At 46.4% G+C, this 26775-nt stretch overlaps 1 protein-coding gene across 2 annotated transcripts in view; it reads left to right on the top strand.

The window, feature by feature from the left end:
- Positions 1 to 26775, top strand: part of Eef2k (eukaryotic elongation factor 2 kinase) — a 58676-nt gene that overhangs the window by 14124 nt on the left and 17777 nt on the right. For both annotated transcript variants that reach the window (XM_026392092.2, XM_026392093.2), the window contains exons 3-13: positions 8763 to 8863; positions 11112 to 11172; positions 13457 to 13494; positions 14115 to 14286; positions 17276 to 17425; positions 17851 to 17983; positions 18218 to 18345; positions 19041 to 19242; positions 21228 to 21295; positions 24375 to 24452; positions 24905 to 24967. In XM_026392092.2, coding sequence (XP_026247877.2) covers positions 8763 to 8863; positions 11112 to 11172; positions 13457 to 13494; positions 14115 to 14286; positions 17276 to 17425; positions 17851 to 17983; positions 18218 to 18345; positions 19041 to 19242; positions 21228 to 21295; positions 24375 to 24452; positions 24905 to 24967 — 1194 coding nt within the window. The remainder of the gene's footprint in view (positions 1 to 8762; positions 8864 to 11111; positions 11173 to 13456; positions 13495 to 14114; positions 14287 to 17275; positions 17426 to 17850; positions 17984 to 18217; positions 18346 to 19040; positions 19243 to 21227; positions 21296 to 24374; positions 24453 to 24904; positions 24968 to 26775) is intronic.

The raw sequence follows: 26775 nt of genomic DNA on the forward strand, positions 1-26775 counted from the left end.
TCAGAATTAGTCTGTTTTTAAAATATTAATAATTTTAGTTCTTGCAGACACTGGGGTAAATTTTTCCTTTTAGGGCCAGAGTTCTGGCTTAAATCACCCTAGGGCAGACAGCTCCAGAAATAGCCTGTCTCCTCTGGGGTTGGGGCCCCCTGAAGGGCAGGTTGCTGTTTATCCTGTTTCCCATTCTAAGGCAGCCTTGGAACGCTGGCCCAGTCCAGTGCGAAGGGCAGCAGGAAGGCGTGTCCAGACAGCTCAAACATTAAAAGGAAGATGTGCTTCTATACGTATTTCAGGGGCCGAGGGAGTGGCTCAGGGGTCTAGCTTTTGCCCAGCACTCCTGAGACCCCGGACTCCATCCTAACATCATAAAAATAAAATAAAAATCTTTGAAAAGCCTTTGGCACAGTGCTGATCCATAATAGAGATGATAAAATCATAGCTATTTAAACATTTAAAAAAATTTTATAGCTGCTGGAGATCAACCCAGGGCCTCATATATGCTAAGCATTCTCTCTACACTGAGCTATAGCCTCAGCCTCTGGCTATTTTTTAAAAATATGCTGTGAAGTACAAAGACAAGTTGAAATGTAATCTCATTTTTATTCAAAAATAGCATTAGTGTTTGTGAAGCAACAATTATTTAGAAGAGGAATTTGCATCCAACCTTTAATGGTGATTGTCTCTGGGAGACAGGGTGCTACTAAGAGGGATTTTTGATTATTTTGCATATATATATATATATATGGTGTGTGTGTGTGTATGTGTGTGTGTGTGTGTGTGTGTTTGCTACTGGGGATTGAACCCGGGGTCTTTTACCACTCAGCTACATCCCTAGCCCTATTTATTTTTTTATTTTGAAACAAGATCTTGCTAAATTGCTTAGGGCCTTGCTAAGTTGCTGAGGCTGGTCTTGAACTTGCAGTCCTCCGGCCTCAGGATCCAGGCGTGCTCCACCCTTCCTGTCTCTTCTCCACGGATTCCTCAGGGCTCTTAGCAGATCTCTGGGTGCATCTGACATTCTCTGATGTTGTTATGAGTCAGCCCCCACCTGAAGGCGAGGGGATGTAACCTGCTGTTCCCTGGACTCTGGTACAGAGGTCCCTTGGTAAGATGTTTGACCACCCGTGGAAGGATTTAGCGCTCCACCGTCCACTCTTCTAGCTCATCCCGAGCAGGCTCTGTTGCCAGTGGTGACTTCAGAGGGAGACAACTGCCCAGTTTTCCAAACCTCGTTCCTCTGGTACTAATCTAATGTGCTTTTTAAAAAAGTCCTGTTGACATGGTAACCTGGGTTGTTTAGCCAAAATGGCCACCTGGCCTTCCTCCAAGGAGCACCACCCAGCAGGTACTGGGTGTGTACTGAGAAAGGTCAGTTTCTGTCTTTGTCAAGGCCCAGGTTCTCCTGTGGCAGAATGTCAACGGATTGGGCAGCCAACTGGAGGATGTTCATCATAATTGGGAAAGTGCTCCTGCTCTGGAATTACATTTAAAAAGCACAGTATGGAGTAGGATTATAGCTCCCTAACACACACACACACACACACACACACACACACACACACACGCCTGGGAGGGAGCTCATAACTCACCAACAGGATTGCCTCTGGAGAGGACCTTCCACCTTTCACTTCTGTCTTTTCCACATTTTTCTAAAATAAGCCAATGTAGCATATATGTGTTTTTAAATTTTCCAATTAAGTGAGAAATTCTCTTTTAAAATGTTTTGCTCTTCTGAGAACATCTTGAGGAGGTCATTCCACATCAGCACCTGTAGGGCACTCCTTTTTAAAACAATTTTTGTGCACTCATACGGTGTGATGCTACGTCGCGTACAACCAGAGAAATGAAAAGTTGTGCTGCGGTTGTGGACAGTGACTCAAAATGCATTCTGCTCCCATGCATACCTAACTAAAATAAATAAATTTAAAAATATCTTAGTGCACTGCATTTATATTTCATCAAATGATATACATGGATTTATTCACTCATCTCTCCTTAAGGGGCTTTTCTTGGTGTAAGGGCTGGTTATAGAACCCAGAGCCTGGCACTTTCTAGGTAAGTTTCTGTACCCCTGAGCTGCACCTCATGGTGCTTGAGAAATATTTTAATTTTTTTAACCTTGTTATGAATAACATAGTAACAAATATCCTATGTGTTATAAAGGCAAGCTTTAAAAATGCATATATTTTATAATATGTAAGTAATATATGAACAAAATAAAACAAACTCAGTGTAAGTGGGACGTGTAAAAATAGGCCTCCCACCACTGCACCCTGGCCTGTGTCCTTCCAGAAGGTTCCTTGCATACACAAGCATGGGGCCTCCTTTTTGGGATTTTCACAGCAACACGTTACAAACCTGTTCCACAACCTCCAGGCCTCCTCCCACCAGCTTAACCCCTGCACTGCATCCTCGGGAGGGTAGGCCTGCTGAACATGCCTTTCTCAGTACACAGAGATCCCTAGATGTTTGGCACTTTGCCAAAGAGTCAAGCCCAGCCTCTGAGAACTTGAGCCTGGGAAATAAATGGTGGGACAGTATTGAACCCAGGCAGTCTTGCTACCTAGCTGATGCTCTTCATAACTGCAGTTTGCTGTCTTGCATGTTTGTGGTTATTTTGTTTGCTGTTTTATTGTAGACTTCTTTTTCATTGCCAGGGATTCTTCATGTTCATGTTTTTTTTTTTTGTTTGTTTGTTTGTTTTTAGCAGCTGAATATTATTTGTTGGAAGACACTGCTTCGTTGTGCCCAGGCAGGGATGCACTTGCCAGAGAACTCCCCAGGAGTACAGTGGCCGGGGCAAAATGTTTGTGGGTTTAGACTCAGCTGGGCACTGCTGGTTGTCTTTCACAGAGATTGCCCTGGCATACGTGCCCCTCCATGCATGGGCACCTGCTCCCCACGCTTTTGCCAACTGTGATCACATTCATGCTTGGAACCCCTGGAGGGCCGCTCTAACAGCCTGGCCAGTGAACAGCCATCACCCTAGAATGGGATAGAGGATTAGTGTCTGGTGACTCACTGGGAGAGAGGTGTCCCTGCCACAGAGCCCCAGGAGGCCCTGCCCTGGTAGCCTGAGGCTTTAGCTGTTCCCAGTGATCACAGAAGTAACCCAGAGGCGGTCAACATGTTCTGTGCTCTGGAAATTCAGAGTTGGGAAGTTAAACCTAGGCATCCTGGGTCCCAGATTAAAAGAAGAAGAAGAGTAATACTGGCATAGGGCAAGAAGCCACCCTGTCACCTGGAGAATAGATGGCAGGCTCTGGAGGCTTGAGCCTGGCTGGGGGCAATCACCTTTCTAAATGATGTGCATGTGCTAATAGGCGGAAATCCTTTGTGCAAATGTGCTGGGGGTATTTATTAATAAGGGTTCCCCTTTTTATTTTATTTAAAATTTTTTCTAGCAGCCCTGTTGAAATACATTTCACTTACCATACAATTTACCCATCTAAAATGTACAATTCAGTGGCTTTTAGTATATTCATGAAATTATGCACTCATCACCAAACACCAAGAAGAAACCCCTGTGCCCCTTAGTAATTACCATCCTAACATCTGCATTCTGCCTAGCCCTAGGTAACCACAGTCTACTTTCTATCTCTATGGATTTGCCTTTTCTGGACATATGGGATACATAGTCATATAATAAGTGGTCTTTTGTGTCTGTCTTTTCTCACTTAGCATAATGTTTTCAGAATCTGAGAACAAGGAAATCCAGGGCTTCATTCCTTTTTATTGCTGAATATTATTCCACTGTATGAATACACTGCATTTTAAAAATCCATCCACGATGGACCTTTTTATACATTATTACGAATGATGCTGCTATCGTATGGACATGTTCTCATTTCTCTGGGTGGATCCTGAGTGGTGGAAATGCTAGGTCACATGCAGACCCTGTGTTCTGACCCTGAGGCTTTTTACAAAAGAGCTTGGCTGGGGTGCGGTGGGTTTGGGTTGGAATCCTGGATCTGCCAAACTTGGCTACTGTCGGTCTTTTGGCAAGAAACCTCCTTTGCTTTCAGGGAACAATCCTACCTACCCATCTACCCTCACAAGTGGCCCTGAGGTGCGGCCACGAACTGGCTTTGCAAGTTCAAAGCCAGCCTTAGCAACTTAGCAAAACACTTGCAATTCAGTGAGACCCTATCTATAAACAAAATATTTAAAAAAAGGGCTGGGGATGTGGCTCAGTGGTTAAGCACCCCTGAGTTCAATTTCCAGTACCAAAATACTAATACTACTACTAATAATAACCCCACAAATAACTGCCTCTTGTGGGCCACTTGGGCTGTTTCCTTATTTTCTTTTTGTTTCTTGTTGTTCCTACATGCAATGCTGGGTTCCCCTGAGAGCTGACAAAACCTCTGGGTCCACATGGCACAGTGTGAGGCAGCCACACAGCACGGTGGGCCTCCTCCCACCCCAGAGCTTGGCGGTGGTTCCTCACTTCCTCCGGCTTCTCTCATTTTCTTGTTAAGTTTGGTGCAAGCCTATTTCTATCCTCCAAGAGGGAAGCAGAGTCAGGCTGACTCAGAACTGTATTTCTTGGAATCTACAGAAGTAACATTGGGTCAGAACACCCACTTGTGAATGTCCCAGCTGACACTTCAAGGAGGTGTCACTGAGCCACTGGCTGCTGAAGACCTTGATTTCTGTGTCATAGGAACACAAAATGGCAAAGCAACAATACCATCCCACATGCCAAAAAAACCTGCAGACGTCTCACCTGCTCACCTGGCCTCACTCCCAGCATCCTCCAGGAAATATCCTGGTGTTAGTTTTAGTATTCAATTTTAATTTTTAATTTTTGTTTCTGTATCTTCAGGCTTTGAAGAACCAAAGCCTTTCTGTTCTACAGCCAGAGTTTTATTTTACTTCTTATGAAACACCCTCAGCCCCTCCTTCTACGTGAGATTAATCAGCCACTCATCAGTGTGGGAATCTTCGGAACGAGAGCATATTCTACTCTTAGGAATCATCTAACTGCTGGGGATGCAGCTCAGTGGTAGAGTACTTGCCTAGCATGTGTGAAGCCCTGGGTTCCAGCCCCAGCAACACACACACACACACACACACACACACACAATCATCTAATCCAGTGATTTTTGTTGCTTATTAACTTTATTTTACACATGCAATGCCTAGAAACATTTCATTGTAAAGCTAAAGTTTCCTTGATTGACCTCTTATTTTCTTCTATATTCAGAGATAGCCTTTATGTCACTTTGGTGTAAATCTTTTTAGAATTTTTTTTAATGCATTTACACATATAAATATACATGCACCAAGGGCTGGGGTTGTGGTGGAGTGTTTGCCTAGCAAGTACGGGGGCCCTGGGTTTGATCCCTAGTACCACATAAAAATAAATAAATAAAGGTATTGTGTCCACCTACAACTAAAAAATAAATGTTAAAAAAAATAAATATACCTGCACCTAGACACACACAATCTTGGAAAATCCTTAGCAATGACCTTCGGGTTTCCTCCACCAGAAAACAGTGAGATACTGTTTGTTATTCTGCATCTTGTCTCTTCCGCCTAAGCCATAGGTCTTAGGAATCATCTGTGTTGGCACCTTGTTCTTTGTAGTGGCTTCATATGAGAGTAACCATCGTGCTAGGGGTGGGCAGGTGCTTTGCCCTTGACTATGAGAGCGTTGACAGCCCTTTCCTGACTTACCTGGATACACCTGGGTAGGTGCTAGAAATGGCTGGGCCACAGGTTAATGCAAAAGAAGGTCCGCAGCCATTGCCAGATGGCTCTCAAAGGTACCAGTACCTCTTCTGCCCCGCTCAGTTTGTCTGAGAATATCCACTGTCCAAGCCGCTATCCTGATAGTTTTCCTGACCCCACCAGTGACGTTCAGCTCAGGTGGGGTCATCTCTAATGAACATTGCTACCTCAGGAGCCAGTTTCTCAAAGGAGCAAGGCAGCGTGCCCACCCCAGGTGCAGGGACTACAAAAGGCTTGGCCACCAGTAGTCCAAACCTGCTTCTTCCTGCTCTGTAAACAAGGGTGTAGAGGTTCCACTGGGCTGGTCTATAGTGGTAAAAGCAGACCCAAGGACCCGGATGTTAGTCCAAGACTTTTATATTGTGCTTAAAAAAAGAAAGAAAAGAAAGGTCAATTGCATTAAATCCACCCATTGCCAATGGCATGATTTTGTGGGTTTTGGAAACAAGGTGATTTTGACCCTATAAAATACCACACCCTCTAATGGTGAAATACTTTCTTCCTTGACTGTTTTTTTTGGTTGGTGCCCTGCCATCCAGCCAGGTGATTTCTGGAGATAATCCTCCCTCATGGGACAGCCTCTGTGGCAGTTATCATCTGAGGCCCAGAGAGCTCTGTGCCTCTGGCAGAGATCAGGATATCTGGATAGACAGACTGAGAAGGACGTCCTGCTGACTTCTCAGACTGACAGGCAGGGGTCAAAGGCTGGCCCGACCTTTTTGAGCACCTGGAAGATGAGAGGTGACTGTGGCACATTTTTATTTTTATATTTTATTTGCAGTGCTGGGATTGAACCCAGGGCTTGCTCGTGCAAGGCAAGTGTCCTACCACCAAGCCACACCCTCAGCTCTGTGGTACTTTTTTTTAAAGCAGAGGGATCGAAATTCAGAAAATGCTTTTAAAATGTAAAAATGTCTGCTGTGGGGTCCTATATAACAGGGTAAAAAATCAGTAACCAGTTCAAAGTCTAACAAAGGAAAATAGGGGTGTAGTTAAGTCAATAACAATAAACTCGACGGATTATTATCCTAAAAACAGGCTGCAAACTGATTTGTCAATTTCACAATTACTTGATATAATGTTCATGAAAAATTTAAGTGACTTCATAGAGTGTAATTTTTTTTGTTGTTGTTGTTGTTACTGGGGAATAAACCCAGGGGCACTCAAATACTGAGCCACATCCCCAGCCCTTTTATGTATTTTATTTAGAGACAGGGTCTTGCTGAATTGCTTATGGTCTTGCTATGTTGCTAAGGCTGGCTTGTGATCTTTCTGCTTCAGCCTCCCAAGCTGTTGGAATTATAGGCATGCTCCACCATGCCTAGTTTCTCATGGAATATAATTTTACAAGAGCTTTTTTGGAAGAGAACTGGATAATTTGTTATTGTTGTTGTTTTGTTTTTTTTTAAGTGCTGGGAATTTAACCCAGGGCCTCACATACGCTGCACCACTGAGTTATACCCTGCAACTCCCAGATGTTAAATGTGATCCAGAAATTACATTAAAAAAAAAAAAACAAAACCAAGTCCTACTGAGATCTTGCATGAATGTGCAGAAGTTTAGAAACAAGCATGTTCACTTCAGTGCTGTTTGTACTAGGACATCTGGGAGAGAATCCAAATACCTATTCACTGGAGGTTGGACAAATACCTTAGGGGACATGTACACAGTTATATATCCTACCTGGAAAGGTCAGCCGGGCCGTCTGCGCACATGACATGGAAAGCCATCCAAGGTCCCATGTGAACTGGGAAGTAAGACGCAGAACATGCCAAGTGCAGCCCCTGGCTCCTAAACACAGGTTTCTGTTGACAAGGCAGAAGAAAAACTTGCAGAGTGGCCGCCTCAGCTGTCAGCTAGCTGTGGTTTTCAAAGGTAGGGGGCGTGGTTAGGGAGGACTTCCACTTTCCAGTTCAGAGTTCCATAGTGCTTACAGTTTTACTCAAAGCAAACCGTCCCTTTGGAATCAAGCAAAACAATCAAGGTCACTGATTCCGGTCTTCCTAAAAAAGAAAAGAGAGCGCGTGGTGCAGCCCTGTCTGGGCTGGAGTCCCTGAGAAGCCAGAGCCCTGCAGAGGCTGGCCAGGGTGGCCGAGGGATCCTAGTGGGGGCCTGGGGAGGCCTGGGATAGCTGCTCCTCACATTCCCTTCCATCTTGGAGCTGTTGTTGCCCAGGAAGAGAGAAGAAGAGAGTTGCTACCCACCATGGGTGTTAGAGTTCATTTGGGACAAGGTTTTGTTGTTTGTTTGTTTGGCATTTTGGGTTTGCTTTTTGGTGCTATGTATTGAACCCTGGTCCTTACCCATTCTAAGCCCATGCTCTTCCACCAAGCTACACCCCCACCTTCCAGATAAAATGGGCTTTTTGAAACAAGAATGGGATTATACCAAGTCTTAGCCTGTTTTCTGTTGCTATAACAAAATAACTGAGGCCAGATAATTTATAAAGAACAGATTTAGGGGCTGGGGAGGTGGCTCAAGCAGTAGCGCGCTCGCCTGGCATGCGTGTGGCTCGGGTTCGATCCTCAGCACCACATACAAACAAAGATGTTGTGTCCACCAAAAACTAAAAAATAAATATTAAAATTCTCTCTCTGTCTCTCTCTCTCTCTCTCTTAAAAAAAAAAAAAAAGAACAGATTTATTTGCCTTACAGTTCTGATGACTGGCAAGTCCAAGAGCAAGGCACCAGCATCTGGTGAGGGCATTTTGGGCTGCATCATAATGTGGCATGGTGTCTTCTTTCTTTCTGCAGCGCTGGGAATGAACCCAGGGTCTTACTCATGCTAGGTGAGCACTCTGCCACTCAGCTGCACCTCCAGCCTGGTATTTTATTTTCATTGTCAACTTTCTGGCTATAAGTGAAAAGGTGTATAATTAAGAGGTGTCACTCTGTCCACAAGAACGTTGTGCCCATGAGAACAAATAGGGTCTCTTGGGGACTGTTCCTCCTCAGGGGAAATGGCAGGGGGAGAGGAGGCAGGGCCACTCCTGGACTGAGCCTCATGTTCCCTTTGCCTTCTGCAGGAAGCCTGGAAGCATGCGATCGAGAAGGCCAAGCACATGCCCGACCCCTGGGCCGAGTTCCACCTTGAGGACATTGCCACGGAACATGCTACTCGCCACAGGTCAGTGGCCTGTCTCGGGAGTTCTGGGATCCAGGGGTCTAGGGAGGCCCAAGTACCCTTGGAGTCAAAGAGAAGGGAGTAACGCAGGTCAGGCACCCCAAATCTGGAAGCCCAAGTTTCAGCTTTTGGAGCATTTTAGATTACCAAGTTAGGATTGGTCAACCAGTGAAGTCTATGCAGATATTCCAGAATCCAAAGAAATCCGAAACCTGGAATGTTTCGGGCCCCATGCATTTTGGATAAGGGGTACTCAACTTTTAATGACAATATTTGAGTGTTTGTGCATGCGGCAGGCACTACGCATTATCTCACTGAGTCCTTCTAACAGTCCCACAGGGTACGTTTTAGGCAGATGAGGCTGAGCTATGCTGCAGTAACAAATAACCCAAGGGTTTCACGCAACAAAGTGTATTTCTTACATGTTGTGAAGTGGGGTGAAAGTTGAGGGCTCTTCGGAGCAGCTTGGGGATCCAGGTTACTTCCACCTTGTGGCCCCATCTTCTCAACTTGTGACCCCACAACTGCCACCAAAGGGAAGGATAGCATTGAGGAAGCACGGTAGCTTTTCAATGCCTGCCTTGACCCAGGAAGTAGCCTCCGTTTCTATGCATTTCAATAGTGAGATCTGGTGGCTGGACCCCACCTCTTCCCCAGTCCTGCAGTACTACCTTCTCCCTCATGAAACCCTCCTTCCACCACTGGAGACCCACCTCCTCACGGGGTGGGTGCAGGGCAGACTAGCAGGGCAGATACAGGCTTTGCTCCTTTCCTGCAAGAGCACTGTGATAACTGGCTGGTGTCACACAGCTTCCAGGTTGAGGACACTCGGCCACTAGAAAGGCCCTGGGAATTACCAGCCTGGGAAATTTGAACATGTGCTGGGCTGGCTGTGTCTCCAAGCTCAGGCCAAAATGTTTATTTCCTAATTAAAGTAGCCGACTTCCATTGCCCTGGTTGCCCGGGGTAGGAAGCCATGCCTAGAATCTCCTGAGATTTCTAAACCGGAGGCTTCCTTCTCTGTTCCTAGGTTTTCATGAGTTCTGGTGCCAGCTGGTCCTTTCCTGGGACAGATTTCCTGTCCATGTGGGTCGTACCTAGGCTGGTTGACAGCAAGGTTCTTACTTGAACCAACCTGCCGTTTGAATCCTGGAATCTCTGGTAGAAACTTTGCCTCTCCCAGCTTCAGTTTTCCCATCTGGAAAATGGGTGCAATAACTAGTAGTCTCAAGGTGACTGTGAAGGTTGAGTGACGTGGAGTGAAGTGGATCGTGGGAGCTTATCGAACTTGGAGCACTCTGCCCTTTGTGATATCAGTGGCTGTGAGTCAGTAAAACCCTTACCAAGTCACATGCTTCCCTGCCCCAGTCCCTGGGTTCCTCTCGTTCGTTCGCAGGCGAGGGAGGATTATTTTCATTACCTTCATCTCTATCTAGTAATAAAGCAGTCATCGCTGTTATTTATTGAGCACTGTATTGCCAGGGGCTGGTTACAAGCAAGTTTGCCACTGTGAAAAGCCCTTCTCCTGGGGCCTGGGAGTTCCCTGCCAGGTCTCTGCATGTTTTTCCTCGCAGAGGTTTCAGGCTCTGAGAAACCTGTTCTCACCAGGGCGGGGAGTGCCCTAGAGTCCGCCTGAGCTGCGGAGTGGGCCAAGAAAGGCATCAAGCAGATCTTGGAACACCTTGGTGCAGGGGAGGTTTTAGATGTTGGTGATCTGCTGAGCTGAGGCGCTTCCTACCAGACAAACCTGTTTGGGGCCTACTCGGGCCCAGGGTCAGATGTGCTCTGGGAAAGAGGATTCCTGGGAGGGAAGAGACAGAATGTTCCAGAACCTTCTCCATCTCTTTTAATAACAATAATTGTGAACCCAGCAGCCTCTTTCCTGGCTAGACTTGGAGCTAGGACTCTCCCCTTCCCCTCCCTGCTCATGAACAGTCTTTCTTGGGAAATAATCCCGTCTTCCTGGGCTGGGCCTGGCTCAGATGTGTGGTGAGGTGGAGAACACTGATGCGTCCGTCTCCCCAGGGATGTTCTGTTACATACATAAGGATATTTCTGCAGTCACTCACCAGACGTGCATTTAAATATCCACCACACCAGGCCCCATCAGGGATGACCCAGGAGGTCAGCAGGGCCTGTGGGCCAAGGAATGGAGGAGAGGCCTAGGTCATGGGGGGGCCCAGACTTGAGCCAGTTAGAGACAGGATCACGTTTTGATTTTGCCTTCTGAGATGGGCGCTGGTCTCTGCAGGTACAACGCTGTCACTGGGGAGTGGCTGGAAGATGACGTTCTGATCAAGATGGCATCTCAGGTGAGCTGGGTCCTGGGCTCCGAGGAGACAAGCCTGAGTGGGGCCTTCCTCCAGCCAACCTCAATCCCTGCACCCTCCCCTCCACTCCCGCTTCATTTGATTTTTTGAACCTTGGGAATTCTTTCTGTGATAGTTTGCGTAGTGTGCCTTTAAAAAATAGCTTTATTGAAGTATCATTGGTATGCCAACAATTTGCCCATTTAAAGTACATAGGGCTGGGGATATAGTTCAGTCTTGGTAGAGTGCTTGCCTCGCATGTGCAAGGCCCTGAGTTCAATCCCCAGCACCACACACATACACACACACACACACACAAAAAAAAATTATATATATATAATACCGGGTGTTGTGGCACATGCCTGTGATCCTAGTGGCTCAGGAGCCTAAGGCAGGAGTATTGGGAGTTCAAAGCCAGCCTCAGCATCTTAGCAAGGCCCTAGACAACTCAGTGAGACTTTGTGTCTAAATAACATACAAAAAATGACTGCGGATGTGGCTCAGTGGTAATGTGGCTCAGTGGTAAAGTGTCCCTGGGTTCAATCCCTGGTACCACACACACACACACACACACACACACACACACATACAAAAGTCTAAAGTATAAAATTCAATAGTTCTTAGTGTATTTACAGAGTTATGTGACTCTTACCATTATTAATTCCAGAACATTTTCACTTTCCCTAAACGAAATCTGGTGTCTAACAGCTGTCACTCCTCATTCCCTCAACTCCTCCCACCCCAGCAACCATGAATCTAACTTCTGCGCCTGTAGATTGGTCCATACTAGACATTTCATATCCTAAGACACCCTATATCATAAATGACTGTTCTTGCCTACTTAGAACAAATTTTAAAAATAAAGAGAAAAGACTGTTCTTGGGGCTGGGGCTGGGACTCAGTGGTAGAGCACTAGCCTGGCATGTGTGGGTCACTGAGTTTGATTCTCAGCACCATCTATAAATAAATTAATTAAATAAAAGGTCATCGACAACTGAATATATTTTTTAAAAAAAGACTGTTCTCAGCATTTTGGTTGAAAATCTGTTAACTGTAAATACATTTATCAGTTTTTAAAAATTGGAGGTCACTTCCTATAACTGAGCTATTGAATAAATTCAGAGGGTTGTAAACCAGCCTTTGAAAAAGTAGGAAATAGTCCTTCCTGCTTGGTGAGGGTAAGGATCATCTCAGGAAGCTTTTTTTAGTGTAACATGCACAGCTTGGCTGGGGTATAGTTCAGTGGTAGAACATGTGCTCAGCATGCATGAGGCTCTGGGTTGAGTCCCCAGCACCAGAAAGAAAGCTTATAGCTTGATGAATTTTCATAAAGTGAGTGCACAGATCAAGAAACAGAATATAACCAGTGCTTCCAGAAGCCCATCTCATGCTGTTCCCTCCCTGCAAGTATAAGCACTACTCTGATTTCTATCAACCTAAATTAGTTTTGAAAAAATATATATATATAAAACAATAATAATAATTTTTTTTCAGGGCTGGGAGTGGAACCCAGGGCTTTGCACATGCTAGGCAAGCACCCTACCACTGAGCTACATCTCCAGCCCCATTTTTCCAGTTTTTACCAATGGAGCCACACTAACTGGGTTCTTTTGAGTATGGCTTCTTTTACTTAACACTTTGCATTTATTCTCCTTGCTGTATAATATTTCATCAAATGAACAGACCTAGTTGATTTATTTAGTATATTGTTGATGACATTCATCTTGTTTCCACTTCTTTTTGAAATAGTGTGTTAATTAGTTTTCTGTCACTGTGACAAAATACCTGAGATAATCAACTTAAAAGAGAAAAGATTTACTTTGGCTCATGGTTTCAGGGGCTTCATTTCATGGTCGCTTGGCCCTATTTCTTTGGGCCTGTGGCAGCACAGTACCTCGTAGCAGGACCATGTGGTGGTGGAGGCTTGTTCACTTCATGATGGCCAGAAATAAAGAGAGAAAGAAGAGGGGCTTGGGTCCAACTGTCCCCTTCACAAGTATCCCTCCAGTGACCTAATTTCCTTCTCCTAGGCCCCACTTTGTAAAGGTCTTACCACCTCCCAATAGTGTACACAAGGGCCTCCTCCCTGTCTCTTAGCAACTCCAGGCTGGAAGGCCTATGAGGCTTTGGTGCTGGGGTGCAGCAGGGAGGGCTTAAGTATATTAGGATTGAGATGAGGTTCAGGGCATCTGCTGGGTGGGGGGTGTCTCAGGGGACCATCTCCTGCCTCAGGTTTGCTTCTGAGTGGGACATGGGGACTGATAACTCTCTGTGTGGTGTCTTTCAGCCGTTCGGCCGTGGAGCAATGAGGGAGTGCTTCAGGACGTAAGTGACTCAGCCTGGCATGTGGGGTTCTGCCCAGACTTGGCCAGGCTCCTTAGACCTAGGAAATTGGGACATTTTCAGCTAATGACTGAGATAGTGACTTCTGCCTTTTTAAAGCCCAAGATCTGCCAGGTGTGGTGTTGCCTGCCTATAATCCCAGTGACTCAGGAGGCTGAGGCAGGAGGATTGCTAGTTTGAGACCAGCCTCAGCAACTTAGGAAAATCCTAAGAAACTTAGCAAGACCCTAAGTAACTTAGCGAGACCCTGTCTCAAAATAAAAAAATAAAAACGGACAGGGGGTGTGGCTCAGTGGTTAAATGCCTCTGAGTTCAATTTCTAATACCAAAAAAAAAAAAAGCCTAAATTCCTCTCCATCTGGAGTGTGATGGACCACACCTTGGACCTGGCTGTGGAGATTGGGCTCCAGAACAGGGTCAAGGAAAGGTGAATAGGAGAACTTTAACAGTGACCCTGCCCCTCTTCCTAGCTCTTTGAAGTGTGCGGTGGAGTGGGGACGCCCCTCCCACCTCTACATTTCTGCCTCCAGTTATCCATGTCATGTCAGGTAGGTCCCCAGTGAACCCCAGGGTGCCCAGACAGGCCCCCTCTCTTTCCCCAGGAAGAAGCTCTCCAACTTCTTGCACGCCCAGCAGTGGAAGGGAGCCTCCAACTACGTGGCCAAGCGCTACATCGAGCCCGTGGACAGGGACGTGTACTTTGAAGACGTTCGCCTACAGATGGAGGCCAAGCTCTGGGGGGAGGAGTATAATCGGCACAAGCCCCCCAAGCAGGTATGACCCGCTCCCTGCCTCCTTCCCACTCCAGAGCCGTGGGGACAGTGTCTGGGGATGGGGAATGGTGGCGCTAATAGGGGCCTTTCTTCACCTTCTAATAACAACCCCTATTTGCGGAGCACAGTGAACCACGGACCTGATATGCAGAGAGTCATCTGTTCCTCAAAACCGAGCTCTGAGGTTGTAATGGTTTTAATCCCCATTTCCAGATGGGATTGGTTAAGTATTTTTGGTGGCAAATGATGAAAACTCACTTGACTGGCTTGATTCAAAAAGGGAATTCATTGTTTCATGCATCAGGAAAAAAAAAATAGTGTCAGCTATAGGCGTGGCTGGATCCTGGACCAAAGTGAGGTTATCAGGACTCTTCCCCCATCTCTGGCTGGGTGTCTCCTGTGCTGACAACATTCTCAGGCAGCCTCCAGGGTCACTTTCTGTCTTCTCATCAATCCTGTTAGAATGGTGATACTTACTTTTCCTTAACTTCCAGTGAAAGTCTCAGACTTGGATTTTATTGGTTCTGATGAGGTCAGATGCCTATGCCTGAGCCAATCACAATGACCAAGAGAAAAGAATATGCAGATTAGGCCTATTTGAGCCAATCACAATGACCAAGAGAAAAGAATATGCAGATTAGGCAATTTGAGCCTTGGAGCCAGGAAGGTAGGGCATTCCACCCAGGCCACCTGGACAGTGGTTTCCAAGAAAAAGCAGGAGGAGTGGGGAATGGACACAGCATTGGCTCCCTGAGGAACTCAGAGCTCAGTGGGGTTAACTGACTTGCCCAGCTAGGTGGGGATGGAGCCACAGCTCAAATCCAGGCCTTCCCACTCTCTGCCAGGGTTGGCCCCTTCACTTGAGACCAGGGTTTTACAAGAATGAGTCCAAGTAGAACTTTCCATTGCCTGTGGGCACTTGAGGAATCATTGGTTCATGCTCAGCCTTCACTGCTTGAGCACTACTAGATACAAGGCACCAACTCCTCCGTGTCACAGGAGAGTCACACTTGCAGGCAACCAGCAGAATTTATTGAGCACCTGCTGTCTGCAGAGCCCTTGATTAAGTATACTTGGAGTAGACATAAGAAGTTCCCATTCTCAGTGGCTGTGATCGCCTTAGAATTTGGCTACTCGCTGGTCTTGTTCTGTCCAATCCTTGCATGGCTAGCTCCTTCTCATAGTTCAGGTGTGGGTTCATGTCTTACCTCTCGCCAAGGCCATCTGTGACCACCCTAAATGAAGTCACCCTCTCACCCCCACCACCATGTTATTCTGGTTTATTGTATTTTCTTTTCTTCCAAGCAGTTAGAGCTTTCTGGAAGAGTCTTGTGCATGTAGTTAATATTTTAGTTGCTTTCTCTTGAAGGCAGGGATTTGGGTATCTAGTAAATAGTGATGTGATTGAATTCAGGGAGTGAGATAAGTGTGGTTGTTTGAGCAGGTACTGGCTGTCCACACAACCTGTCCCACTGCCCCTTGCCCAGGGAGCCCTCTGGCCAAGCAAGTGGCCCTATCACAAGCGTCCATGTAGAGATAGAGCCAGCATGGGAGATGGGAGCCCTCTCAGGACTGACCTTCCCCTTCTTGCCTCAGGAACAACTGAGAAGTCCTCAGCTCTCAGCTTTGGCTTCTGTGACCTCTAAAGCTATTGTCCGCCTACCTGGTGACTCAGCCTCTCTGAACAGTCATTTTCTTGGAAAACCCAGACCTGGTTCCTCCCATGTTGTGGGTGGCACTGAGGGTGGCTGGTGCTATGGGTGAGTCCTTATGTAGCAAGATAAAATATATAAGCCACAGGTCTTCCCTACCCACTTTTTAAACTCTATGTGGCATTTATGCATTTTCTCCTACATGTAACATTAAACGTATACTTTACAAAATTTCAACACAAACAACAAAGTTCCTCATAATTCCCCATTGCAGGGAGAGAACCTCTACAGGTTGGCATAGATGACTAAACTCATGTCCGCTGTTGATAATGATGTTGCAAACATTGACTGACTCCTTTGTGTATCAACAATTTAATCTTTGGGCTGGGGATGTGGCTCAAGCGGTAGCGCGCTTGCCTGGCATGCGTGCGACCCGGGTTCGATCCTCAGCACCACATACAAACAAAGATGTTGTGTCCGCCGAAAACTAAAAAATAAATATTAAAAATTCTCTCTCTCTCTCTCTCTCTCTCTCCTCTCTCTCTCACTCTCTCTTTAAAAAAAAAAAAAAAAAAAAAAAAAAAACAATTTAATCTTTGTATTAAGTCTGAGATTCCCCTCTCCACAGGGAAGAAATTAAGGCACAGGTGAAATAGTGCACTGCTTACTATTCATAGTATTAGTGGAAGGCACAGGCTAAGTTGCTGGCAAGCATTCCTGCAAACATGTTTATGAAAAATGGTTTCTCGGGCTGGGGATGTGGCTCAAGCGGTAGCGCGCTCGCCTAGCGTGTGCGCAGCCCGGGTTCGATCCTCAGCACCACATACAAACGAAGATGTTGTGTCCGCCGAGAACTAGGAAAAAATAAATAAACATTAAAATTCTCTCTCTCTGTCCCTCACTCTCTCTTTAAAAAAAAAAAAAAAAAAAAAAAAAAAAAAAAGAAAAATGGTTTCTCTCTTGCTCATGCTTTGGGGTGGCTTAAAGTGGGCAGGTGCCTCACATCCTTTAAGTCGTCGGGAGGCCTGGTTTCTTCTGTCTTGTGATTCTGCCCTCCCTGGGGTGGCTGTGGGCCACAGGGTTGATTCTGGCTTGCCAGCAGAGCCCACATTGCAGGGCAGGCTGCAGCTATGGCATTGCACCTGCTCCCTTCCCATTGGCTGGGAGTGGTCATGTGACTGCCCTAGCTGCAAGGGAGGCAGAGCAATGCCATCCCTTCATGATGCATCTTGGGGATAATTAGTAGTTCTGCCACAGTCATCTGGGGAGTGGTGGAGCCAGAGTCAGAGCCCTCCAGGCCCTGCCCTTCCACCGACCCCATTCCCTGACCTTCCCCAGGTGGACATCATGCAGATGTGCATCATCGAGCTGAAGGAGAGGCCTGGCCACCCACTCTTCCACCTGGAGCACTACATTGAGGGCAAGTACATCAAGTACAACTCCAACTCGGGCTTTGTCCGCGATGAGAACATCCGCCTGACTCCGCAGGTAAGGCCCCAGCTCTGCATATACCTACACCCTCCACCCACCCCAGCCCTTGGGAGAGAAGCCTAGCCAGGGTTAGCCCTAGAAAGGAGGATCCTTGTGGGAATGAGGTCTCACATCCCCAGGGGCCCCCCAGGCTCCTTGGAATGATCCAAAGGAGATTCTGTTACCAAACACCTGTCATCCCATGCAGCTTCTTCCGGCAGACCTAAGTTGGCCACAGGATTGCATCCCCAAGGTCCTTGCAGAACTGAACAGACCTTTTTCCTCTATCTTATCCTCTATACAATTGTGCTTTGCAGAGAAAGTATCCCAACTCAGGCAGAGCTGGGATGTTATACGCCCCAGCCACCACACTGACTGGCCAGCGTCTGCAGAGTTCACAGCCCGGGCTCTTACAACTACCTTTTTCTAACTATTCCTCACAGGCCTTCAGCCACTTCACGTTTGAGCGTTCTGGCCATCAGCTGATCGTGGTGGACATCCAGGGTGTGGGTGACCTCTACACCGACCCGCAGATCCACACGGAGATGGGCACGGACTTTGGAGATGGCAACCTAGGTCAGTGGGGAAGCCGGAGTGTCCTTCCTCTGAGCATCTGCAAGTTCTTAACTCACCCAAGGAGACAGACAGAGACAGCCGATGGGCTGTATGGAGATGGGAGCTTGGGATATCTGACCCTCACTTCCAGCTCAGCATGTTTCCACCCACCCTGGCCATGTGTCTGGTGCTCACTCTGCCTTTCCCCTATTCAGATGCAAAGTGACACTTCAGATGCCCCTGTTCTGTCTACAGGTGTCCGAGGGATGGCTCTCTTCTTCCACTCTCATTCCTGCAACCGAATATGCCAGAGCATGGGCCTCACTCCTTTTGACCTCTCACCCCGGGAGCAGGACGCATTGAATCAAAACACCAAGATGCTGGTGGGTGCCCAGGGTGAACCTGGCCCGTCTGCCAGGCATGGAGCCCTGCTTTTCTATACTGGCAGCTGGGCCTGGAGTGCTGAATTCAAGAATATCAGGGCTGATAAGATCCATCCCATCTGTTCCTCAATGCATCCCCTTCAACTTGGTGCACAGAGCCCTTCGGAGGGTCCCCGTAATAGAGTAGGTGGTATCTGCTTGAGTTGGGCCCATTTGTGACCAGAGTAAGGAAGACCAGCAGGTAGGAAAGGAAAGACGGTGTGTGGTGTGTTATTGTGTGATATATTGACAAATGAGAGATTAGACTCACACCTGGCACTCTGGGCATCTTATTGTGTGCAAGATGAGATTACACCACCACACCCCTGCTTACACAGACCAGATGCAGAATAATGGCAAAGACCAGCTTGGGATCCTGGACATATATTGGAATATATTGTCCAGCTCAGGGCTGCAAAGTGTGGCTATCACTTTAGAAGATGCTGGCTGGCAGGCCCTTTGAGATCTGTACCATGTGCCCTTTCTTGGATACCTGAGGGTTAATCCTGCACTGATTTTTTTTTTTTTTTTGCATGCATAAGAGCGATAGCTAAAAGGGGTTCAGGGATAGAGGGAACCAACAGAAAGAACAAAAAGAGCCCCTCATTCCCCAGAGAGTGACTACATGACATAAGTATCCCTGTTACCATCCCCAGCAATCAGCCAAGACCACCTTAAGGGGGACAGAGGAAAAGTGCGGGAGCCCCCGAGTGAGGACCCTCTCTGGCAGCCGGCCCCCCCTGCTCCTTCGCCTTTCAGAGAACTCTGGAGACGAGAACATGAGTGATGTGACCTTCGACTCTCTCCCATCCTCCCCTTTGTCAGCCACACCACACAGCCAGAAATTGGACCTCCTCCGTGAGTGTTGATTTGGTGTTTGGTCATTGTGATTGGAGGGGACAGCAGAGGGTAGAGCAGAGATGAACTGGTTTTCACTCCTGCTGATAAATCAGACATGCTCATCAAAAAGGCTCATGGCCCCGAAGGTTTCATGGGTGAGTTCTTTGAATGAACTTTCAAGAAATAGGTCAACCAAATTCTACAGAAACAGCCCCTATGGTAGAAAAAAATGTGGCAACATTTTTCAGTGTGTTTTATGAAACTAGTAAAACCCTTATACCAAAATATGACAAAACTCAAAAAAAAAAAATCCCCCAACCCAGAAGATTTTATTATATCCCAACGTCAAAATTACATCAAAATTCTGAATGAAGTATTAACAAATAAAAATGAATAGTGTTGTAAAAAGAATAGTCCTCCATAGATGAATGTGAGAATTGGTCAACTTTAGGACATCTATTAACATCACATTAATAGGTCAGAGGAGAAAAGTGGAATTGTTATTTTCTGAATTTGAAGTGTTATGATGATGTGGTTTTGAGGTCTAGAGGAACAAGAGGAGTTGAGTCTGACCCCAGGGTTTTGGCCTGAAGAATTGGAATGTGTGACACTTCATTCTGTTGGGGAAGGATGTGAAGGAGCAGATTTAGGGCAGGAAAGGAGAACTTTGATGTCAAAGTAGCCTTTTAGAGGTCTCCCTCGGAAGACCTTTGGAAAAGTCTAGAGCAGGGGTCAGCAAACTTTTCTTAAAAGGCCAGAGAGTTAAAATATATATATATATATGTATTTTTTTTAAGTGGGTCTTGCAATGTTATTGTCCCTGCTGACCTGGAACTTGTGATCCTCCCACCTCAGCCAAGTAGCTTGGACCAGAGTCATGTGTCATCACACCCAGCCAGAGAATAAATATTTTAAGCTTTACAGGCCGCATGGTCTTTGCTTTTGCAGCATGAAAACAGCCATAGACTGTGAATGAATGAGTCTGTGTTCCAATAAAATTTACAGTTTATTTACAGTCACTGAAGCTTAAATCTCATGTGATTTTCACATGTCATAAAATATTCTTCTTTCGATATTTGATATTTGTCCAAACCTGGAACTCTTGAGCTCAGGTGATCCTTCTGCCTCAGCCTCCCGAGGAGCTGGGACTCTTAGAGCTGGGACTATGGGCATGTGTCACCTACTCAGCTGTTCTTTTGATTTCTTTTCCCCCCAACTATTTAAAAATGTAAAAACCACTCTTACAACTTTTTTTGGTGTGTGCTGCGGATGGAACCCAGGGCCTCATGCCTGCTAGACACACACTCTACCGCCAGCACTCAAATTTAATCAAAATGGGCAGCCAGACAGATTTGGCTCAAGAGAGCTTAGGTCAGGAGACAAATAGGAAGCTATCAAGTTGGTTGGTTTTGAAGCCACCTGAGACCCATTCAGTGGGCCCCAAATTACATATGATTTTTCTTTCTTCACAACTGCATTTAATTCAGAGCTGAGCATGGTGACAAACACATTACAGGTAAATTGCATTATGACTTGAGGAGGCACAGGGTGGCGCTGCTTGCTCAGGACACTGTAGTTTGCAAGAGGTAGACTTAGAATAAGTTCTCGAGAAACAACTGAAGTCAATCCCCCAGGGTCTGACCACGTTCCTCTCCCATTTTATGCCTTTCTTTAAAAATTATAAATAGCTGAGTGTGGTGGCCCAGGCCTGTCATCCCAGTGGCTCAGGAGGCTGAGGCAGGAAGACCTCACATTCAAAGCCAGCCTCCACAACTTAGTGAGGCCCTAAGCAACTCAGTGAGACCCTGTTTCTCAATAAAATAAAAAAATAAGGGCTGGGGACGTGGCTCTGTGGTTAAGCGCCCCTGGGTTCAATCCCCAGTACAAAAAGAAATAAATTAATTAAAACTAAAAGTCAGTACAGCCTGCCGTAGGCAATAGGTTGGTCTGGTGAATGTTCCAGCAGTAGAATCTGCCCATTACCTCTGTTTCTTCCTGCCCAGATTGGCCCATGTTTGGTGACCTTGATAACATGGCACCCAGAGACCACGACCGTCTAGACAACCACCGGGTGAGTGGAGAGTAAGGGAAGGAGGAGGGGCTCCGGGCCCCAGCAGGGTGGGAGGGCTGGGCTCTCTTAGTGGGGACCTTTAGTGGGGACCGAGGGTGAGCCTTCAGATTCAGGTGGGTAGCCCAGCCCAGGTGTGCTCCAGGAAATGCCCGGAGGGCTTGGGGCTGGGGCAGCTGGACAAAGTGAAGGAACTCCGTCTGCTGCCAAGGCAGAGCTTCCTCTGGGAAAAGCCGTGTCCCTTCAGTTCCTGGAGATGTCAGGGAAGATTATTTCCAAATCAGCAGCAGCACATGCCAGGCTCAGCCCTGGGGTTGGGTCTGGCCACACATGTGTGGATGCCTGACCCTGTGCGGGTTCCAGTCATGGAACCTACAGCCTGGTGGCACAGTGCTCTCGGGTGGCATAAAGAGAATGTCTCCTGCAGCTTCAGGTTGACTCAGCAGTGAGAAACTAAAGGCACCATGTTTGCATCTGCCCGAATATATATTATGGCATCAAAGTAAAAATTAAAACTAAAAGTGGATAAATGCACAGGTCACAGCTCCACTTTTGCTCTACTGATTACCCCAGAGGTTCAAGTTCATTCCGGGATGCTTTTCAGAGTTCGTAAATAGAAGGGGAAAGTAATAACACGTGACATGTATGGAATTGTCACCGGGAACAGTTTTAAGAGTTTGGTAGATATCCTCATTTAATTCTCAAAACTTACAAGGTTGGTATTATTTTTTTATTCCTTTTAGAGTAGATTTTATTCTAGAAGTCAAGCTTAGAATTTTGGGAATAGGTAATACCTTTTCCTGGTTCAGGAGGAAAAGGTCTGAAAGATTAGCACAGTAGAAAGTCTCCCTCCCACCCTGTCCCTTCTTGGCGACCGGTCCCAGTGTTAGCAACCCCGGGGGCCATTCTCTCTCTTTCATTGTCCCTGATTTAGAGTTGAAGAAACTAAGGCACAGAAGTTAAGGGACTTGCTCAAGACATTTAGCAATGGAGCCAGGGTTCAAGCTCTCAAACCCAAACCCGCCCTCTACTCTCCTGTCCTCTGCTGCCTTCTGTTTTACACCTTGGAGTTGGTATTCATCTATTTCTCAGGCGAGGAAACTGAGACTGGGAGAGGCTGCCTGCCTCACTCTGAGCCACGGAGCTGAGATCTAAGTGAGGCTCTGTGTCCCACAGCTTCAGAGTGATTCCAAAAGGAGGAACATGTGCCCAAGGTTGTGTGGTTCTGAGTTCCAAGAGAGGGGTGCTTCAAGCCCCTGAATAAGGCCTGCAATCCATTTTCAGTCTTTTATCTGGCATACTGAACAGTTGGGTATTATAGAACATAATGCATCAATTTATTTTTTTTTATTTTTATTTTTTTAAAGAGAGTGAGAGAGGAGAGAGAGAGAGAGAGAGAGAGAGAGAGAGAGAGAGAGAGAGAGAGAGAGAGAGAATTTGTAATATTTATTTTTTAGTTCTCGGCGGACACAACATCTTTGTTGGTATGTGGTGATGAGGATCGAACCCGGGCCGCACACATGCCAGGCGAGCGCGCTGCCGCTTGAGCCACATCCCCAGCCCCAATGCATCAATTTAAAGAGTTGAAAATGTCTTTCCCATGTGCTAGGGATTAAACCCAGGACCTTGCATCTGCACCTTACCGCTGATCTACATCCCCACTCCTTAAATGTTAAAATATTAGACCAGGCACTGTAGTGCATGCCTGTCATCCCAGCTACTTGGGAGGCCAAGGCAAGAGGATTGCAAGATTGGGGCCAGTCTGAGCAATTCAGCAAAACTCTGTCTCAAAAAATAAAAAGGACTGGAGACATAGCTCAGTGGTAGCATGCTTTCCTAGCTTGCATGATGCAAAAACAAATAGATAAAAATAAAAATAAAATTTAAGTAATATAAAATGGTTTATTCAAATAAAAACAATAGGGACTGAGGATGTAGCTCAGTGGTAGAGCTCACCCAGCGTGGTAAGGCCCTGAATTCAACTCAAGAAATAAATGAAGGGAGGAAGGAAAGAGAAAAAATACTAATATATGAAAAGTCTGAATTCATGGAAGGGGAGGTGAATGAGATTTGACAGGATTCGTAGCAGGTTGAAATTTTAATGGTGATGTTTTAAGTACTTTTAAAAATTAAAGGGCTTACACAACTTTGAGTTGACAAAGTTGGGTGATGGGTACATAGGAGTTTATTTTAGATTTTTTTTTTTTGTACCAGGGATTGAGTCAAGGGGTGCTTAACCACTGAGCCACATCCCCAGCCCTTTTTATTTTTTTATTTAGAGACAGGGTCTCCCTAAATTGCTTAGGGCCTCACTAAGTTGCTGAGGCTGGCCTTAAACTTGTGATCCTCCTGCCTCAGCCTCCCTAGTTGCTGGAATTACAGGCACACAACACTACAGCTGGCTTGTTTATACTCTTTTGAGTGTTGAAATACCACTTAGTAGAAGAAGGAGGAGTAGAAAATAGATTACTGACAACATGCAAATAGGGTCAAAACTCAACATTGGTAGGCAAAGACTGAAGTCTTTGAGATTCTTCATTTTTCCAGATTCAATTTCAAAGTAGATCTAGGAGATTAAAAAAAAAAAAAAAACATGTATGTGGAGTTTGGTAGAGGGGACTTAGTTGTGGTGAATACTGTTAGTTTACCAGGGCTGTATCTTTTCCTTGGTCATTGATCCTAAGCCAGCTTCTGTTCTCTGCCTGTGAGTGGGTGAGCTGCTCTTAGTAATAGCACTCATCATGACCCACATTACTTTCATCCTCACCGACCTTTGATGTCGGTGCTAGAATGAATCCCATAGCTAAGGAAACCGAAGCTCAGAGAATCTGAACAAGTGCCCAGGGAATAGCTGGCAAGTTACAAAGTCAGGACTTGAGTCTGGGCAGTGTGGCTCCAACCCCCAAGTTCTTTGCCACCACTCCACACTGCTTCCTTGTCCCCCAATCCTCATGGGACAGGAAGCAGAGCAGGTTAAATGAAGAGATGGGACAAAGGACAGAAAGCTGATGATTAGGATGTACTCAGATCCACCAAGTCCTCAAAGGACCTCTGAGACCCTAAGATCATCTTCTGTCCACAGGACTCTGAGGCCAGTGGGGACAGTGGATACCCCAGTGAAAGGCGGGGTGAGCTGGATGACCCAGAGCCCCGAGAACAGGTAAGGATCCCACAGACAATGAGAGTAGAGTTTCCTGTTGCCTCATTGGTCCTTCAGGAGGATAAAAAGCTATAGAAAGGGAATGTGAGTGGGTTCTGAGAATATAACAAGTAAAATAACAAGATTATTTCAGGTAAATATAAATGCAGGGCAGAAGGTAAAATGGGGAATGTGGGCCAGGAAGGGGAGGAGGGTGGTATCTTGGATCTAAGGTTGAAAATGGCAGATGAATCTGCAGCTGGGGCCTTTGGTTATTGTGGGGAGGGGAGGCTGGGTAATGGGCTGGGCCATGTCCACATCAGCCCCTCATTCCTGCCTGTGGCTTGACATCTCTTTAGCTTGGCAGACAAGGGTTCCAGCTTCTGCTGGGGAGGGCTGGGCCAGTTCCCCAGCGGGAGGCTCTTGGGAGAGAGGTCTGTCGTCAGAAAAACTCAATCTCCACTTCCATCCAGGGCCACTCAAATGGCAACCGGAGGTACGAGTCCGATGAGGACAGCCTGGGCAGCTCCGGACGGGTAATGCAGTCTTGGGATCTCTGGTCACTTGCTTGTCTGTGGAGGGCGCTCTGTTTCTGTTTCTCCTCCCTCACGTCACTGCCACCTGCTCGTCCTCCTTGCATGTGTCCATTTTGCAAATGAGCAAATTGCCTGGGCAGGCATGAGGTGCCATCCTGTGCAGGAACTTGTGGGGAGGATTCAAGACATGGTCCTGGAGGGGAAAATGACAATGGCTGTAGCTCACGTGTTAGACTACTTGACCTAGAGGAGCCTTGTGCACTTTATGAATCTATTTATTTATTTATTTATTTTGTGAGGGGTGGTATTGGGATTGAACCAAGGGGCATTTTACCTCTAAGCCACATCCCCAGCCCTTTTTATATTTTATTTTGAGACAGGGTCTCACTAAATTGCTTAGGGCCTCACTAAGTTGCTGAGGTTGTCTTTGAACTTGCGATCCTCCTGCCTCAGCATCTCAGCTGCTGTGATTTCAGGTACGCGTGGCTACCCCCAGCTAATCCATTTATTTCTTGTAGCCACTCAATGAGACAGGCTAAGGTTACTCATCCCCATTTTATGTATGAAAAACTGGGATCTTAAGCAACTTTCCTTAGGTTCCCAGGCTAGTCCAGATTGAGTATCCCATATCTGAAATGCTTGGGACCAGAAGTATTTTGGATATTTTTGGATTTTGGAGTCTTTGCATATATACAATGAGATAACTCGGGGATGAGACCAAACTCTAAGCATGAAATTCGTTTGTATTTCATATACACCTTAGCCCCATAGCCTGAAGGTAATTTTAAGAAAATTATTTTTTAGTTGTAGATGAACACACTACCTTTATTTTATTCATTTATCATTATGTGGTGCTGAGGATCGAACCCAGAGCCTCACACTTGCTAGGCAAGCACTCTATCACTGAGCCACAACGGAGCTTCTGAAGGTAATTTTATAGGACATTTTTAGGGCACCTATGTTTTGACTACAGCCCATCTCATGAGATCAAGTATGGACTCTTCCCCTGGTGATGTCATGTTGTATTCAAAAAGGTTTCAGATTTTGGAGCCTTTCCAGTTTCTGATTTTTGGATCAGGGATGCTCAGCCTGTATGTGTAGCAAGCATCCCAGAGGGTGATTAGCATTAGGCAAGTCTCAGACCAGCCCTACACCTCACTTGCTCTTCTCTACTGACTCCCAAACACACCTTGCTTGGATCTCGACCATCTACACCTTTGCTAAGAGGATGAGTCTCTCTCCCTTGCAAAGTCTTTCCTTCCCCTGTGTCCATTCCTCCTCAAATCCTGCTCTCCAAGCCTGGATGCCATTGGCCCTCCCAGCAGTCCTGACTCTTGCTCCTCCCAGAATGCTGAGCTGTTTCTCCATCAGGTCGGGTTTTCCCAGCTCATCATGGGGCAGGGTTGCTCAACCAGGGCACTGTTGGCATTCAGGGAGCGCTCCTCGTGGTGGGGTGGCCCTGTGCATTGCAGGATGTTGAGCTGCCTGGCTCCATCCTGCAGGAACCTCTGGACAAGTGTATCTTCAGCTGGAAGAAACCACGCGTTTTCTAAACCCATGCCCAAAACACCCTTTGATGTCACCCACGGCATCAGGGTGGATTTGGAAGAGAGCAAGTGGATCTGCTGAAGTCTGGATTTTCTCATGCCTTGTATGGGGTTTAGTGTGTTGAGCCCCCCAAGCAGACTCAGATTAATAAATAAGGGGGGATCGCTTCTCTGAGCTGCTGCTGTCTGTTCTCCTCTGAGTCCTGTGGTTGCTGTCTCTCCACACCTGCAAACTGGTGGCATTTGAATGATTAGAATTGG

The sequence above is a fragment of the Urocitellus parryii genome, chromosome 9 (assembly GCF_045843805.1).
Source record: "Urocitellus parryii isolate mUroPar1 chromosome 9, mUroPar1.hap1, whole genome shotgun sequence".
NCBI classification, from domain to species: domain Eukaryota; kingdom Metazoa; phylum Chordata; class Mammalia; order Rodentia; family Sciuridae; genus Urocitellus; species Urocitellus parryii.